This window comes from Staurois parvus, unplaced genomic scaffold (assembly GCF_062004578.1).
Source record: "Staurois parvus isolate SC_StPar_1 unplaced genomic scaffold, SC_StPar_1.0 ptg001274c, whole genome shotgun sequence".
NCBI classification, from domain to species: Eukaryota; Metazoa; Chordata; class Amphibia; order Anura; family Ranidae; genus Staurois; species Staurois parvus.
Window position 1 is genome coordinate 71,424 of NW_028319070.1, and position 18,412 is coordinate 89,835.

Sequence of the window (18,412 nt, forward strand, 5' to 3'; positions counted from 1 at the left end):
CCCCCCACCTACCCCTGACTTACCCCACCCACACAAATCTAACCCAGACTCATCCCCCTCCTAACCCAGACTGATCCCCTCCACCCCCATTTACCCAGACTGACCCTCTCTGCCCCACCTACCCCAGAATGACCCCCTCAACCCCCACTTTACTCCAGACTGACCCCCCACCTATCTCAGACAGAACTCTTAACCACCCTCTACCCCAGACTGACCCTCTCTACCCCAGACTAACTCCCTCCACCTCTGTCTAACCCAGACTGACTCCCTCCACCCAATCTACCCCAGCCTGACCCCCTCAACCCCCACTTTACTCCAGACTGACCCCCCACCTATCTCAGACAGAACTCTTAACCACCCTCTACCCCAGACTGACCCTCCCCTACCCACCACAGACTGGAACCCTCCCCCCTATCTACCCCACCCACACAAATCTAACCCAGACTCATCCCCCACCTACCCCAGATTGTCCCCCTCTACCCCCATTTACCCAGACTGACCCTCTCCACCGTCACTATACCCTAGACTGATTCCTTCACCTCTCTCTACCCCAAACGGATCTCTCCACCCCTATTTACCCTAGACTTACCCCCCCACCCCAATCTACCCCAGATTAACCCCCCCACCCCCATCTACCTCATACTGACCCCCCCACCCCCATCTACCTCAGACTTGTACCCCCATCCTTATCTACCCCTGACAGACCCCCCTTCCACAGTGTGATACCACTAACCCCCACCCCCATTTATCCCAGACATCTATCCCCATCCCCATTTTACCCAGAATGACTCACCTACCCTAAACTTACCCCACCCATCTCATCCCCAGACTGACCCACCCCCATTTACCCGAGGCTAACCCCCTCCCAGACCCCCATCTACCCCAGGCAGACCTACCCCCCAGACCGCCATGTACCGCAGACTTACCACCCACAACCTTCTAGCACTGTCTCGGTCTGAAATGCCTTGCAGTGACTTATGTTTTCCATAAGCTACAACCTGGTGTGTATGGCTTTATTTCATCTTCATCATGGCTCGCCATTCGTCACTGACAAAGGAAAAGCCATTAAAAAGCTTTTGTTCCTCAGCTGTAATAGGTTCATAAGGTTCTTCTTCTTCGTCCATGTCATTCATTAGGTCTTCCAGCTTTATCGTCTGTCTTGTCATGTCTCTGAAGCCCTGTAAAAGAGAAAGCAATGAGACCCACTATTCAATGAAATGCCTCTATGACTTATGGGAACAATTTCCCCCTGTATGTAACCAAGTTCATAGGGCTGTGAGATATTAGATATCAGTCACCACTATGCATAAGAAAGGATATGGATTTTCCAATATTAGAATTGTGCAAACTCACTTCCACTCTATCCAAAACTAAAAAAAAAGGTTTGCCTTTTAGTTTTACTAAGGTGTAATTCCAGGCTATATATATACTTTTTGTTTTCAGGCCATTCACATAATCTGGCTCCCCTGTGTCAGCCAGCGGTGGCTGCAGGGGAGAGGAGTGAGCACAACAAAGGTTGTGTCATATAAGCCTATGTGTGATGTCACCACTTCCAGGCATTCCAGCCATTGTCAGAGCTCTTTCCTCTCCTTTGTATCCACTGCTGGCTGACACAAAGAAGTCGGATCACCTGACCTGACTGGAAAAGCCTGAAAATAGGCAAGTATGTACATCTTTTTTTTTTACATAGGTTAGTCAACATAGATATTAGGGGGAGTAGACATTTTTATGATTAGTTAGGTTTTTAGCCTGGAAGTCTACTTGAAGCACAATGATACTTTGTCTCACAAACTTCATTTTTTCTGAACACACACACACACACACACAGACACCTCAAAGTCTTTACTTACCTTCCGACGTATGAAAAAAGGAGGGCGTGCCTCCCCCGCTTCCAGTTCCTTCCAGTTTATGCCATTAAAAAATGGGTGATCTTGTATGTTGGCAACATGTTCTTTGCGCTGTTGTGGATCTTTGCACATGAGCTGTAGGCGAAAAAACAGAAAAACATAAGATGATTGTTATGGCACAGAATTGCTAAAAAGTCTATTTATAAAGACCTGAGACTTCCACTCTCCACACATCACAAGAAATACTCCCCACGGTGCTGGCAATTTATGTCCTAGCAATAAAAAGCAGAACGTAATGAGGAGTCTGTGATGGGTTCTCTGCATAATGCTGCAAAGAATGCTTGGTCTCATAGATGGAGAGTGATGTCACATGATGTTTCAAGGTCATGTGACAGGTTTTTGCCACCACCTTGCACACTTTTTTTTTTACAATCAGCATGAATGTGCTTCACTTTTTTCAGAGTCCCAAAGCAAATCAAGTTCAAATCACATTCATAAAGCACACTGGCTCCTTGGCTGAGCCTATAAGTGTACTTTCCCTGTCCCGCTGGGACTGTGTCACTACGTACCTTTTCCAGAAAATCCTTGAAGTTGGGGTCAGTGGGGTGCCGGAAGAATGGCACACCATCTATTATTGTTCTCGGATCACAGGCAATGCCACGGAAGGGATAATCTTTAAGGGCAGCTCTAAATAGTAAAACCCCCAACGCAAAGTAATCCGCAGCTCCATCATATGGCTTTTCGGAAAGCATCTGTGGGAAAATCGGAGAGAGAGAGAAATTAGGATCATATTGACAAAGCAGACTGGAAAGCAGAAGCATCATTTTGAACAAGGCTCCACCCAGACATTTCATTTTTAAATGTATAACTTCGTTATTTTAGCAGCATCCGACCTCTATGTATAACACAGACAAACTAGCCTTTGCACACCATCCAGTTTCACTGTCTGTACACACAGAGCTACAAGGAATATTCGCTGCCCCTTGCCAAATTGACAAGAGTGATTTTTATCCTGACAGATTCTTATTAAGAAGACTGAATGAGAATCGCATTAAAGAGAATCTGTCACCATGGAATAAACCTGTCCTAGCTGAAACTTCTTTTCAGTGCTGAAGGCTGTGATTGTTCAACCTCCAAAAGTGATGCTAGCTCCTGGGCAGGCCACAACATCAGGGCAGGCCACATATAGGGACTTGCCAGCTATGGAACTAGCACTGCTGCTGGGAGTCAGTGGCTTTCTTTAGTGCCAGATGAGACCCTCAGCTGAGACTGGTAAAGACCAAGCTGATAGATTATCTTTGTTCTAGTCAATAATTGTGTATATGTATATGTATATAGGTTCTCTATCATCTAGGCCTAATCTGGTGGATATTTGCTCATTATGTTCTATTTAATTCAGGCTTAATTTGGTCTACAATGTCTCTGTGTATACAGATTTTCTTTAAAGTTGGACAGGCCCAGTCTGGTCTTTTATTGCCATGTGTATACAGGCTTCTACAGGATTATTATGCTAGACAATTGCCCTGGGCACATTGGAAATGTCAATTAATGTTCTTTTACTCACCTCTGGGGATGCATGAAGCGAGTGTCCACGGTCTTCTGTCACCATGTTGGATCCAAACACGTTGGTTGCTGACACACCGTAGTCGGCAATTTTTACATGACCGGTGCCATCTACAAGAATGTTATCAATCTTCAGGTCTCTGTAGAGAAAAAAGAAAAAAAAAAAAAAAGTCAGATTTGCATTTCAGACAATTTTCCCCCTTTAACCCATATATCCCAATATTACTGATCCATAGAAGGATCAACAATCACAAAGCTCCATTTTCTAGCACTGCCCATACACATTACGATCCGATCCAGGAATCCATTAGTTTGTTTGATGACCTAACTGCAGTAAATGAGCTGTACTGGAAGATGAACGGGTAAGTGTACGCTCACCATTGTCCTTTCCACAAACTGGCTTTGATAGCAGTTTTGTTGTTGAGGTGGAGGGAGGGGAGCAGCGAATTGTAAAATGATTTAAGAATGTATTAAAGTAATTACCTGTGCACTACTCCTCTGGAATGCAGGTGCTTCAGACCACACAGGAGCTCCGCGGACAGAATTCTGATCATGGAGAGGTCAGCTGGCTTCAAGTTGTTTGCTATGCCCAAGGTTTCAAATGCGTCATACACATCTCCTCCTCTCAGATAGTCCATAACATAGAATAGGTAATCCTGGGGAAAGGAATATAGACAGGTTAGTGAATTAATTTTAGTTAAAAGGTCCAAATGAAAATAACATGTTATATTTTTCTACCAAAACACACTGCATGACATCTATCCATCCCATGTAGGCTATCTTCACTCCATGTACAGCTGTAGGTGACACCATTATATAATTTGTTATAGCATCTCGCTTTCAGGCAGTTGCTGTAACTACTGGATGGTTCCCTGAATAAAGCATACATGTACTAAACTTATAAGCATTGTACATTTCTTGGTAGCTTGTTTCTGGTGTCTTCTACATCTGCTTAATCTCATCATTATCAGCTTAATCTATTATTATCATCAAGCAATGTTTGTGCTCCTATATGTTACATTTATATATATACGCTATTCATACGATAATTCTGTCTTTTTAACTTTTCCAAAATTAGACTTACCTCTGTCTGAAAGGCAGCATAGGCATGGCTGCAGAAAGGACTGCCCTCTGCCATCTCCAGGGCTTGGCGTTCATTGAGGACTGTGTCTGGGTTGTCATCAATTGGATTCCTCTTGTGGACCATCTTCACGGCCACCAGTCTTCCGCTGTCACGGTGTGTTGCCAGCACCACCTGTAGGAGAGAAACAGTTAGTACATCATTTTTTCCATGTGCTCTATATATAACATCATTGCTGGACCTTCCTCATGTTCAATGCTTAATTATCTTTCTTTTCCCCCTTCTTCTGACCTGTTGGTTTTGCCATCTGCAGAAATATGACCAACTGCCATTTGTGTCCTGTATACACAGACAGCCTCCGTCCTCCTTATTCAACCCACCAGGCTGATTCTTAAGCGTTGTAACCCAGAGCAACCAATCAGAATTCACTCTGCAGAAGTCAGACAAGGTGCATTCTGACTGGTTGCTGCACTGGCAGGCATAATCTGACACTCCACATTAAAATTTTCCCTTGCAGTGGGGGTGGGGTTATTCTGCACATGGTGTACAGTCTTCAGTGAGGATGGTCATCTTGTGTCCCCCAGTGTTCAGTGTCCCCTTAGCAGTTATCTTTAATCACTTACCTTCCCATAGCCTCCCTCTCCAAGTATCTTGTGAAAGATGAAGTCCTCTGGACCCAGGAAAGTCTTTTCACGTTGTTCACTCTCTGTGCTGTGGATCGTCGTCGGTCCGGTAACTCCTAGAGAAAGAAAGACATTTAATTTATTACCCCGTCACCATGCAAATCATGTTGCTGTACTTATGCCTATTGGTAATTGAAGGCTCCAAAACAGAAATAACTGCTAACAAGGAGTACAACAGACAAAAATCGCTTACTCCGGCTATAACTGATAATTCTGTTTTGCATTTAATCAGTTAAACAGATATCAAATCAATAACTAATTCTGCTGCCAACAAGGGAATCCAAAGCCTATTCAAACAGCGCCCGTCCCTGGTATACTTGGCATTTGACTGCCATCTCACCACTCTTCATGCCATGATTATAAATAAATAAAACACTCTTATTCAGAGAGTTACTGCCAGGGCGGGTAGAAATACTGTACAGAGCAGGAAGCTATTATACCTGTCAAGAGCAAGGGAGGGGTTATAACACAAACGTCCCTTTCCCAGTGACACCAACTCCCCTAATTTTTTATCCTGGTGTCATAAGGACAGGAAGCAAGGGGAAAGCTCCTCATTGGAACACGGAGAGCAATACAATACAGATGGGTTCTAACCCCTGTCTGCTCTCTCCAAAAAAAGCATGAAAAAAAACCTTTTTTGTCCATTAACGGTGACAGGAATCCTTTCACCTGAAGGTTCCCTTTCTGTATTTATCATCATGCTCTCGATACTGCTTTACAACAGAGGCATGCTGGGAGTGGGAGGGGTTAACCTGGGCCGGCCTACAGTTTGCCGTTTGACAGTGTCCTATCCATCTTTAGGCCGCAGTATAAAACAACTGTATACAGGTGTTAATGCTACTGACAGCCTGTATCATGTATGTCAAGTTTTATTTTGGCCAGAGTTACACTTTAACATTTCTAAATCCTCCCTATAACAAAGTAAATCTCTGCTGTTTGAATTCAGTTCTACTCTAATGTTGGAGTTGATGCAGAAATACCTTCCCCTCCCCCCTATATACTATATGAAAATCCATAATATTTACCTCCTTCATCTGTTCTTCCTTTCTTGGTCACAGGACACTCACATTCAGGCTCTTCATCAGATTTCCTCTTCTTGCCTCTCTGTCCTGTTTCTGTAGCGCTGTCATATCTGCGCTGGTTCCTCGCCGTCTCGCCATCTTCCTCTGAAGAGCCGTGTAGTGTCTCTCTAGCAGTATAATATCTGCTCGGCTTATCCTGATTCTGAGCATCTTCCTCTGAAGAGCTCTGTAATGTCTCTCTAGCAGTATAATATCTGCTGTGGTCCCTCGCCGTCTCGCCATCTTCCTCTGAAGAGCTCTGTACTGCCCTTTTCTTGGTCACAGGACTGTCACCGTCAGGCTCTTCATCAGATTTCCTCTTCTTTCCTCTCTGTTCTACAGAGCTCTGTCCTGTCTCTGTAGCGCGGTCATATTTGCTCTGCTTTCTCTGATCCTTGTCATCCTCCTCTGAAGAGCTGCAAGGCGTCCTTCTTTTCTTGGTCACAGGACTCTCACAGTCAGGCTCTTCATCAGATTTCCTTTTCCTGCCTTTCTGTTGTGCGGAGCTCTGTACTATCTCTGTAGCGTTGTCATTATTGCTGTGGTTCCATGGAGTCTCACCATAGTCCTCCACACAGGTCTGTACTACCTCTCTGGTCACATCAAGTACTTCCTCCTCCCTGCTCCGCTTTCTGGTGTTCACATCTGAATATTTAAATGTTGAACAACTGCTGATCTCATCTCGGTTGTCATCTTGCCTAGGTCGTGTCCGGGTGGTTGGAAAAAGAAGAGTCTTCCACCAACGCATGAATCTTGCCATTTTTTTTGTTGTATATACAACAGAATGAAATACTCTCTAGCTGTGGAATGAGACGATAAAAACGTGTCTACACTCTGCTGCGGCTAGTGAGAAATGACTGCCTACGCTCTGGAATGTAATGCTAGCCTTACTGTGTCACAGGCCCCGCCCACTCCACTGTGACTTTGGTCCCACCCACTCCACTGTGATGTTGGCCCCGCCCACTCCACTGTGACACTGGCCCCTCCCACTCCACTGTGATGTTGGTCCCGCCCACTCCACTGTGACATTGGCCCCACCCACTCCACTGTGCCTTTGGCCCCGCCCACTTCATGTGGAGCTAGACTCCGCTGTGACTTTGGCCCCGCCCACTGTGCCTGTGTTGCCACGGCAACCTTGTTTGCCACAAACAGCTGCATTTCCTCAAGTAGGATTTGCAGCACTTAGGAGAATTCTCCCTGGTGACAGCTATTATGCAAATTAGCAAAACTCAAATTCTGATTTATTACAGAAAATCAGACCGATGTCCACTCTAAGCAGACCCAGAATTAGGAAGTGGCAGAATCAGGTTTCCTTCATTTATAGATCAGGATATAACCTTGTAATAAATATGTCTCATCATGTGTGTCACCAAATATTAGATTTACTTTGTTATCAGATCCTGAATTCATAACTAAACCCTTCCATGTGCCATTCCTGCCAACCTTCTCTGACATATACTGTGGGGTTGTACATTCAAACACTATTCTGCATTATTACAGCTGTGACCTGTTCTGTGGCAGAATGTGTTTTGTAATGTGTGTCCTCCCTCTTAGATTGTAAGCTCTCAGGATCAGGGCCCTCTGATTCCTCTTGTACCAGATTGTATTGTAAGTGTAATGTCTGCCTTCCTTTTGTATAATAATAATGCGTGTTTTTCAGTCAATACATGTATATGGCTCTGACACATTCCATAGCATTGTACAGTCACATATTATAACTAATATAAATGCATATAGCTCTGATATATGCCATAGCATTGTACAACCACACACTATAATCTGGGGCATAGTTAACGGGACCCAAGGCCCCAACCACAGCATTCATCTCTGGTGCAGGTGCAGCATTTCAGTGCTAATAGGCATTCTAGAAATGTTTATTCACAGTGAAGTGTAGTAGGTCACCTCCATCACGTACCTACCTGTTCATTGTGAAAAGGCCAAGACTCGGATAGGTACTCAGTTAGGGAAGCCTACTTCCTATGTCTGGCAGCATGAAGAGAACTCTGTGCTCTGCAGTGGCAGTGTGTGGCCAGACTGGGGTACAGTGCCTGGTAGGTGACGGGCCCCTGGGCTGGAGGGGGACATATTACTGTCCTGTCTATCCTGCAGATGGTAAGATGTATCCAGTGTTGGATGCACGGCCCCAGAAACTCATGGACACACACTCAGCATTGTTCTCTACCCACGCTTGCACATTCAGCTCTCTCTTGCAGCTCAGCATTCTGTGAAAGTGATAGATGGCAGACTGCGCATTCATGGGTAGGGGACGTAGCTAAGTGTGGGGGGACAATCATATGAGCATCTGAAAAGTGATCATTAATATACAAAACAGAGCACAGCAATGTTAGCCTCTTACTGACCACATAACTCATATATAGTATTCAGTAATAAGGGCGGGCCTTCGTGACCACACACAATGCTCATACACATCCACGACGGCTGACATTTCTGTGCTCTGTGTCAGACAGCCCCTGGTCTCTAGTTATGATTGGGAGTTGGCAGGATGGACTCATCAGTACTCTGGGGAAAAGCCCCTTGGTATGTCTGCATGTGTGGCATCTCACAAAGTGCCTCCTGGGGTGTGTGATGTAGCATGGCAGGAGCCGTTTGTTACACGTTGTGACACATGTGCACTGACATCGGAAAGGGGGGGCTAGGGGGGTCATTTGGTAGAGTACTGACAGAGATTGGCAGTGTGTCGGCACATGTCCAACCTCCAGTGAAGATGGCGGATCTGGAGAAGAGCGGCTAAGGGAGAACTTCTGGTTTAACCAAGACAAGGCTGGACTCCATGGGGTAGGATGTTTTCTGAGATGGATTTTTGGGGGAGGGGTTAGACAGAATGAAGTTCCTGATTAAAGAAAAACATCACCGTAACCCCCCCACAAGACCCTCTGTATGCGCAGACACACCAATTCTCTGCCAGGTTTTAGGGACCCCCAGAGAGCTCCATGGCAGGTGTGTGTATAAGTCAGATCTCCGGCACATGCACACATCCTGCAGGTCTCTGCCAATCCTCTTTCAGAGACCCCCCCCCCAGCCTGTATGTGAATGTGTGAGATCAGCTGCATCCCGGGGTGTCTACATCACATATCCAAGGAGTCTGTTGGTGATGTCCTGTGCATGTGCATGCAGGCTGCTGGGGCTTCTGCCAGAGACCTTTGCCGTATGTGCATGTGTGTTGGCCTGCGATATCATCCATGCCTAGGCCAAGATTTAGCAAGTAATAAACATTTTTAAAGTTTTTTTTTTTTTTAAATGTTTAAATCTTGCCCATACACTATACAATTTGATTGTACAATCTCCTTTAGATTTACCAAAACAATGTAATAGAGGGACACATCTAAATAAGCCATTCGTTTGTATCACATCAGGCTGGCCCTTGAACTACAGTTGATGGTAGATCTAAGGAAGATTGTACAATCAGATTGTGTAGTGTATGGTCACCTTAAGAGGAAGGGGGGAGAAGAGAGGATCTGAGTGCACGTTGTGGATAGGGAGGTGATTGGGAGAACTGAGCAATGGTGAACCGACTCTTTATTATAGGGAAATCTGTTATCACTGTCACAGATCACACACCACCCCGTTCACTGAATTGTATGGGATAGCAGAGATTACAGGACGTGTTAATGAGGGAATACGAGATTTCACCGGATACCGGAGATCACAGGACATGTTAAATCTCTATAATAAAATGGCCTCTGAAATCTCGTATCTCCTCAGTAGTACGGGCTGGTAAAGGTGCTCTCTCCTCCCTCACACATGTTGTTGAATACGGTATCGCCCGTTTATGTACACGGCCCCCCAATGCAGAATTCCAACCAGCAGAACAATACAGTGAGGTGTGTTGCTGTGTGTGGAAGAACGGTCCACGTACGATTTCTTGGCAGCGCACCACAACACACTTTACTGCATTGTCATACATTATACTGCAGTGTATGTCTGCTGGAAGGTACATTGAGGGCCACTAAGAACTCCCAACACTTCACATCAAACACCTTAGACCTCATTCACAGCTGAGTACACTACTGCGTCATGTTTGTTGTTCTTTTTTTGGAGCAGCACCATTTATTTGAATAGGCCTCCCTTCAGTCCAAAGAAGCTCATGGACCAGATTTTGGACATGAGCCAAGAGCGTTTTGCATTGCACATTTATCACACAGAAAAATGATGGCAGCTACCTGTGTTTGGGATCTCTTTACGTGTCTGTCCGCATTTCTTCTACACCAAAGTGTGAACGGGGCCCTGTGCTACATTGATGTGCATTGTGCTAAACATCGCTGTACGATGAATGGTCATTCATCAATATAGAGTGATTGGGCCCTTACAGGAGGATCCACCTGATAGTCAACAGAAATCACCACTAACTCTGAGATAAAGAAATAAACACACAGAGATTGTAAAATCATTTTATTGAAATATACAAAACACACTGAGGAGTGAGGAAACCAACCCCCACCATTGATACCCCTCCCCCATCACTAATACCCTCCCCCGCCCCTTCAAATACCTGGGATTGACCACCCACCCCGTCAACTACCCCAGATGGATCCCCCTGCCCCTATTTACCCCAGAGTGACCCCCCCCCACCCCCTCAACTACCACAGACTATCCCCCTTACCCCAATATGTCCTCCCTGCCCCCATTTACCCCAAAATGTCATCCCAGCCCCCATTTACCTCAAAATGTCCTCCCTGCCCTCATTTACCCCAAAATGTCATCCCAGACCCCATTTGCCCCAAAATGTGCTCCCTGCCCCCATTTACCCCAAAATGTCATCCCAGCCCCCATTTATCTCAAAATGTCCTCCATGACCCCATTTACCCCAAAATGTCCTCCCTGCCCTCATTTACCCCAAAATGTCCTCTCTGACCCCATTTACCCCAAAATGTCCTCCCTGCCCTCATTTACCCCAAAATGTCCTCCCTGCCTCCATTTACCCCAAAATGTCCTCCCTGCCTCCATTTACCCCAAATGTCCTCCCTGCCCCATTTACCCCAAAATGTCATCCCTGCCCTCATTTACCCAAAAATGTCCTCCCTGCCTCCATTTACCCCAAAATGTCCTCCCTGCCCTCATTTACCTCAAAATGTCCTCCCTGCCCCATTTACCCCAAAATGTCATCCCTGCCCCATTTACCCCAAAATGTCCTCCCTGGCCCCATTTACCTCAAAATGTCCTCCCTGACCCCATTTACCCCAAAATGTCCTCCCTGCCCCCATTTACCCCAAAATGTCCTCTCTGCCCCATTTACCCCAAAATGTCCTCCCTGCCCCATTTACCCCAAAATGTCCTCCCTGCCCCCATTTACCCCAGCCTTCCATACCCCCGCCCCCATATACGCAAAATTGACCCCCCTTTACCCCAGACTGACCCCCCACCCCCATTTATCACTGGACTGCCCCACACCCCCAAGACACTGACACCTCCTGCAATCAACTGCTGATACTCCACACTGAAGACTAATTAATTTGAGAGACTTGTTTTGCTCCTGCCCATCACATATCCCCATTGCCTGTAATGCTGCCCATACATAAGGGGTTAACCGGTTCAAGCTCCTCCTTGGGATCCAGCTTGGCGCTATACCCCTCCAACCAATCACTGCTTGTGTGATTAGACACAGGGGGCGGGGCTTTTGACTTAGCCAGTCGCACACAGGGGGCGGGGCTCGTGCCTCTCCAGAAGTCTGCAGCTTCTCAGTGTTCTGTCAGCGGCGGACCGTCAGACACCAGACACAGCGCTGGTAGGTGAATGGGATGGGGCCACGGTGGGGTATAATGTAGGTGGTTGTGGTTGGGGCTTCTCAGGGCTCTGGCAGGTGACAGGCGGCTGGGAGGAATATGTCACCTCATCATCACCATCCTCCTCCTCACCGCCTGTTATCACCCTGAGACCCCCGCACTACCACAGCGTACATTACAGGTGATTGCGGTACGCTCCCATTATCCCCATGTTGTGTTTACCAGACAATATTACCTCCAAATGTGACATTGATGTGAATGGGATCATTCCTCCACTACATGGAGTGCGCACAGTCGCAGCGCAGGCTTCATAGGGCTCATTGACACATGCAGCAACCCTTGTGGTTGATGGGGGGAGGGGAGGTAATACGTCTCCTCCTCACAGCCTGTTTTATTCCTGAACATTCTGCACCATCGTGTCACATCCACATTCATTACACACAGTTGTAGTTTGGTCCCATTCACTTGGCAGGGGGGAGCATTTGTTGCAATTACAGAATGTGTACAGTCCTGAGCGGCTCCATATTCTCCTTTAGGTGGCAGTAAAACTGTGGCTGAACCTCCTGTGTTTACCATTCCCTGGATGCCGGTGTGAATGAGGCCTCAGAATTAAAACGGGTGGTGAGGAGGTGACATAATCTCCTCCCCTCTGCCTGTCAACCTCCCTCTGAAAAGTGATCCACTGCAGATCTCTGTAAAGGGGAGATAATATTGCCATAAGTGTGAATGAGCCATAAAAACCCATAGATTGTACAATGGTGGGACACAACATAATTCTTCTCCAGTCTGTGATGTGTGTTCTAGTCATCATGATCAATGTACAATGATTTGTGAACACACTGAAGCAGCAATCTCAACTATTGGTCAGTGTTGGGGTTCTCGCACATGGCAGCCAAAAACACAACTTTGTGAACTGTACTTGTGACTGATGTGAATGCAGCTCATTGTTATCTATGGGTCTGTACACACAGCCGTGTAAATGTCCAAAAACTAGTGCTGTGTTCTCCTTGCGATCGGGACCTTTCCGATCCTGTGACAGCCAATCACGGCAGTCACATGACCCTAAACCCCGTCTCCCAGCCAGAAACCCCTTAAAGGGCCAGGAGGTGCCGGCGCGAAGCAGTTAAAAAGAAAAACTTAATTCCTGGTCATTATATTATGTGTGTACTCCTGAATACTCATACATGTGTACACACATAAATCACACCCCACTTGAAAAAAAAAGTCAGCAAGATTGTGGAAGAGACTACTAGTTTCATGTATAAGAGCATCCTGGGAGGTGGAGGAATTTGACGCACTTCTATACATAGTACACACATGCACTATACAGATCCTACTCACATAGTTTTTTCTTCCAGGAAGATCTGGTATGCATGCGTCAGTACTGTGTGTAAGGATCCTTAGGCCTCGTTCACATGGGGCGTACTAAAGGCTATGTGAATGGAGCACCGTGGTTACCCTCACAGGGGACAAACAGGTATGCCATGCATCCGTGTGCACTCAGTCCCTTTCATGTCAATATGGACACAGACGCTGCTCCCAATCTTACATCCTTTTGGGTAAACACAACCCATCTGCAGGTGTATGCTTTAGTACGCACCATTCGAACGAGGTCTTAATGGTGGCCATACACCGCAATAAATTATTTTTTTTAATTTGTATTTTTGCAATCAATTTAATCCTGATTGGAATAATTGATCTAGAACTGACAATCCATTCGATCGATGGGCCACACACAGGGAAGAGGATTTGGACTGATAGAGTAGATGATTGGAAGTTATCAGTCATATCTCTGATTTCCCCGTACAATCTAATACATGGCCATATGAAATGTGCAAATCGCTCCATGGCATGATGGTATGCAAAGGATGCTGTGCCCAGGTTCCTCTGCATTTCCCTATTGACAGTTCTCCATTTTTCAAGATCTCTGAACCCTTTGTTTAAAGAGACAGGACACTCAGAGACCGGAGAGAGTGCCTGGGCGGCCTCTAGTGCCCAGGAGGCATGTCTGTACGTGCGTGTGTATAATGTGCCATGCTGATGGTTGAACTCCAGGCTGGGGCTGACTATACAATCTCCTCTACCATCAGCTATGTAGTGCAAGGGTCTGCCTAATTTGATAGAAATGGACAGGTTTGTTTACATCTGCCTTAATATTGCATCATTTGTTAAATGTAAAGGTAATTGTACGTTCAATCTGTACAGTGAATGGACAGCTTTAAAGTGACACTAAACAATATCCTTCATCTAAGCCAGGCATGTCCAAAGTCCGGCCCGCGGCCATTTACGGCCCGAGGGTCGGTTTAATACGGCCCTCCATGTCAGTGTGTCAGTGTGTCATATGGAGCGGCCGGTCCGGTATTTCCACCTCGGCCGTGTCAGAATACCGGGCCGGCCGCTCAGCTCTGCAGCGGGACCTTACCTGTTCCTCTATCCAGCGGCGCGCTGTCTTCCCGGCTTCTGTAGTGTGGGCGCTGGGCATGACAGCCGGGTGCCAAGTGCGCATGCGCAAGAAGCGGTGCTTTTTGTGAATGGTAAGGCGGTACCTGGGACACATGACAGATCCCAGAAGCCGCCGGACCAATCACAAAGCGCAAGTGCTTCTCGCTCATGCGCACTGGGCACCCGGCTGTCATGCCGAGCGCCATTACAGAAGCCGGGAAGACAGCGCGCGGCTGGATCGAGGAACAGGTAAGATCAAAGAACAACTGCGGAAGTAAGAGCGGGTACCTGTCAAATTCAGGTACCCGCTCCCCACCTCCCCAAAGGTCAGCAGTCATCTGTACTGTCCGCAGTCTCTGGTCATCCCTGTGCTGTCCGCAGTCTCTGGCCATCCCTGTGCTGTCCGCAGTCTCTGGTCATCCCTGTGCTGTCCGCAGTCTCTGGTCATCCCTGTGCTGTCCGCAGTCTCTGGTCATCCCTGTACTGTCCGCAGTCTCTGGTCATCCCTGTGCTGTCCGCAGTCTCTGGTCATCCCTGTGCTGTCCGCAGTCTCTGGTCATCCCTGTGCTGTCCGCAGTCTCTGGCCATCCCTGTGCTGTCCGCAGTCTCTGGTCATCCCTGTGCTGTCCGCAGTCTCTGGTCATCCCTGTGCTGTCCGCAGTCTCTGGTCATCCCTGTGCTGTCCGCAGTCTCTGGTCATCCCTGTGCTGTCCGCAGTCTCTGGTCATCCCTGTGCTGTCCGCAGTCTCTGGTCATCCCTGTGCTGTCCGCAGTCTCTGGTCATCTCCTGTACTGTGTCTGCAGTCCATTAGTTCAGAATTTTTTTTTTCCTGTTTTCTGCCTCTAAAACCTAGGTGCGTCTTATGGTCAGGTGCGTCTTATACGGCGAAAAATACGGTAACTTGGCATAAAATAATTTATTTGCATTTAATTGTAATGGTTCAAAGAATGTTTGGAAAAATGTTCGGCCCTCCACCATGTTCACTTCATCCAATCTGGCCCTCTTTGAAAAAAGTTTGGACACCCCTGATCTAAGCTGTAATATGCAACTGACTACAATAAAGCTCTCCTTTTTAGTTAAAAAAAAAAAAACAATATTCTTATTCGCCAAAAAAACGCATACACATCCACTACTTAATGACCCTGCAATTTATGTTTTGTCAATAATTTCCTCTGTATTTCTGCCTCCTTGTAACATCCTCTATAAGCTCTATACCCCATCACTTCCATTTGTTTGTATCGAGCATTGCACAATAGTTGTTCTATCCACATTACACATCCTATAGTTCATCTTGGGAGTGAGCTGTGCTTTTTTATATATATATATATATATATATATATATATAGTTAGGTCCATATATATTTGGACAGAGGCACAGTTTTAGATTTTTCAGGTATTGACCAGGACATGTTCCAGCTATAGTTATATAATGGATATGGGTTGAAAGTGTACACTCTCAGGTTTAATTTTAGGGTATGTACATCCAAATTGGAGTAAGGGTTTAGGAATTACAGCTCTTAAGAGTAGCCATCTCCCCTTTTTCAAGGGACCAAAAGTAATTGGGACAATTGAATCAAAAGCTGTTCATGGCCAGGTGTGGGCTACTCCTTCATTATTTCTCGATCAATTAAGCAGGTAAAAGGTCTGGAGGTGATTCTAAGTGTGGTATTTGCATTTGGAATCTATTGCTGTGAACCTACATCATGCGTTCAAAAGAGCTGTCCATGTAAGTGAAACAGGCCATTGTAAGGCTTCAAAAAGAAACAAATCCATCAGAGCGATAGCAGCAACTTTAGGAGTGGCCAAATCAACAGTTCTGTACATTGAGAAAAGAAGAACACACTGGTGAGCTCAGCAACATAAAAAGGCACGGACGTCCACGAAAGACAACAGTGGTGGATGGTTGCAGGATCCTCTCTATGGTAAAGAACAACCCATTCGCAACATCCAGACAAGTGAAAGACACTCTTCAACAGGTGGGCGTATCATTGTCAAAGTCTACAATCAAGAGAAGACTTCATGAAAGCAAATACAGAGGGTTCACCGCCAAAAAACATCTAAAAAAGCCAGACCAGTTCTGGAAAAGCATTCTTTAGACGGATGAAACTAAGATTAATCTGTACCAGAATGATGGGAAGAAAAAAGTGTGGAGAAGGCTTGGAACAGCTCATGGTCCAATTCTGCAGTGTTTAGAGATATACTGTTCAGCCAAATGCAGCAAAGTTGATTGGACGGCGCATCACAGTACAGAAGGACAATGACCCAAAACACACTGCAAAAAGCAACCCAGATGCTTTTGAAGGAAAAGAAGTGGAACATTTTGAAATGGTTGAGTCAATCACCTGATCTCAACCCAATTGAGCATGCATTTCACTTGCTGAAGGCAAAACTAAAGGCAGAAAGACCCACAAACAAAGAACTGAAGACAGCTACAGTTAGAGCCTGACAAATCACCAGAAAGGAGGAAACCCAGTCTTTGGTAATGTCCATGGGTTCCAGACTTCAGGGAGTCATTGCCAGTAAAGGATTCTCAACAAAAAATTAAAAATGAACATTTTATTTATGATTATATTAATTTGTCCAATTACTTTTGGTACCTTGAAAAAGGGGGGATGGCTACTCTTAAGAGCTGTAATTCCTAAACCCTTCCTGAATGTACATACCCTCAAATTAAACCTGAGAGTGTGCACTTTCAGCCCATATCCATTATATAACTATAGCTTGAATATGTTTTGGAAAATACCTGAAAAAAACTAAAATTGTGCCTGCACCCAAATTTATATGGACCTAACTGTGTGTGTATGTGTGTGTGTATGTGTATGTGTGTGTATATATATATATATATATATATATATATATATATATATATATATATACACATACATACAGTGGGATCATGAGGATCCTCTACCAGGAAGTCAGATCACGTCAGCAAAAGCAAAAGGAATTTGCAAATATGGGGAAGGCCGAGAGCAACAGAAGGGACCTGGAACACAATAGAGTGAGCGCTCAGCCACTCATGGAGAGCAATGTATTCTATCAATGAATGCAAAGCTTCCTCTGATTGGCTGAGTCAAAGAGGCAGGCTGATGATTTCACAAAATCAAACTCAACCTTTGTATCAGAGGAAGCTTTTTAGTCATTGATAGAATACATCACTTTCTATGAGTGGCTGAGTGCCGCTCAGACAGATTTTATTGTGCTCCAGGTCTGAGACAGGAAGGTCTTGGCTAGGACTGGAACACGTTGCTGGATACTGTATATAGCCTCAGTTACAGCACATCCAGTGGCCTCACGTTAGTGAGAGACATAGCTAGTTAGGGTCTCATTTTGCCTTGGCTCCTCCATCCCCCCCAGAAAACAGCACTTTTGCATTTTCTCTCCTAGGTTACATAGTTAGTCTGGCTGAAAAAAGACAAAAGTTCATTCAGTTGAACCACAGAAAAAAAAAAAGTTATAATCCTATACCCACAGTTGATCCAGAGGAAGGCAAAAAAAAAGGTATGGATTTTGGGGGGGAACCCCACACCATTTTTTTTTCAATTTTGGGGTGGGGCTTCCCCTCAAAATCCTTACCAGACCCAAAGTTGAATGGGAGGGGGGACCCCACGGCGTTTTTTAAAATTATTTTTTAATTGCCGGCAATTTTTTCTTTAACACTCAGCTGCCAGTGGGAACCCCACTGACAGCTGAAACATGATGCATGCTTTTTACTACTAAAATACAGCATGACTTGATCAAATAACTCATGCAGTATTTTAGTAGCCTTTTTTAGTGAATTTACAAATTTTTAGTGCATTCTGGGTATTTCGGAGGGTCTCCTGAGGTTATCTTTTAAAAACACTTCTAAACGCAAATGTGCATAAATGCGGCTAAACACGGTATGCAAATGCGGCTAAACTGACTTTTTTTAACCTACGTTTTTCAGCAGTCAGTTTCCATCGTTCAGAAGAGTTTTCCAAACGCCCCGTGTACACGAACCCTTATTCTTCA

The 18,412-nt window shown here is 45.6% G+C and overlaps 1 protein-coding gene across 1 annotated transcript in view; it reads right to left on the reverse strand.

Annotated features, from left to right (window-relative positions):
• Nucleotides 1–899: 899 nt before the first annotated feature.
• The window catches only part of LOC149437658 (protein kinase C delta type-like), a 66,505-nt gene continuing 48,992 nt past the window's right edge, over nt 900–18,412 (reverse strand). The window contains exons 3-9 of the mRNA XM_089660791.1: nt 5,115–5,230; nt 4,495–4,665; nt 3,894–4,066; nt 3,412–3,550; nt 2,417–2,599; nt 1,851–1,982; nt 900–1,178 (exon numbers count right to left, since the gene is read on the reverse strand). Coding sequence (XP_089516917.1) covers nt 1,014–1,178; nt 1,851–1,982; nt 2,417–2,599; nt 3,412–3,550; nt 3,894–4,066; nt 4,495–4,617 — 915 coding nt within the window. The 5' untranslated portion in view covers nt 4,618–4,665; nt 5,115–5,230 and the 3' untranslated portion in view covers nt 900–1,013. The remainder of the gene's footprint in view (nt 1,179–1,850; nt 1,983–2,416; nt 2,600–3,411; nt 3,551–3,893; nt 4,067–4,494; nt 4,666–5,114; nt 5,231–18,412) is intronic.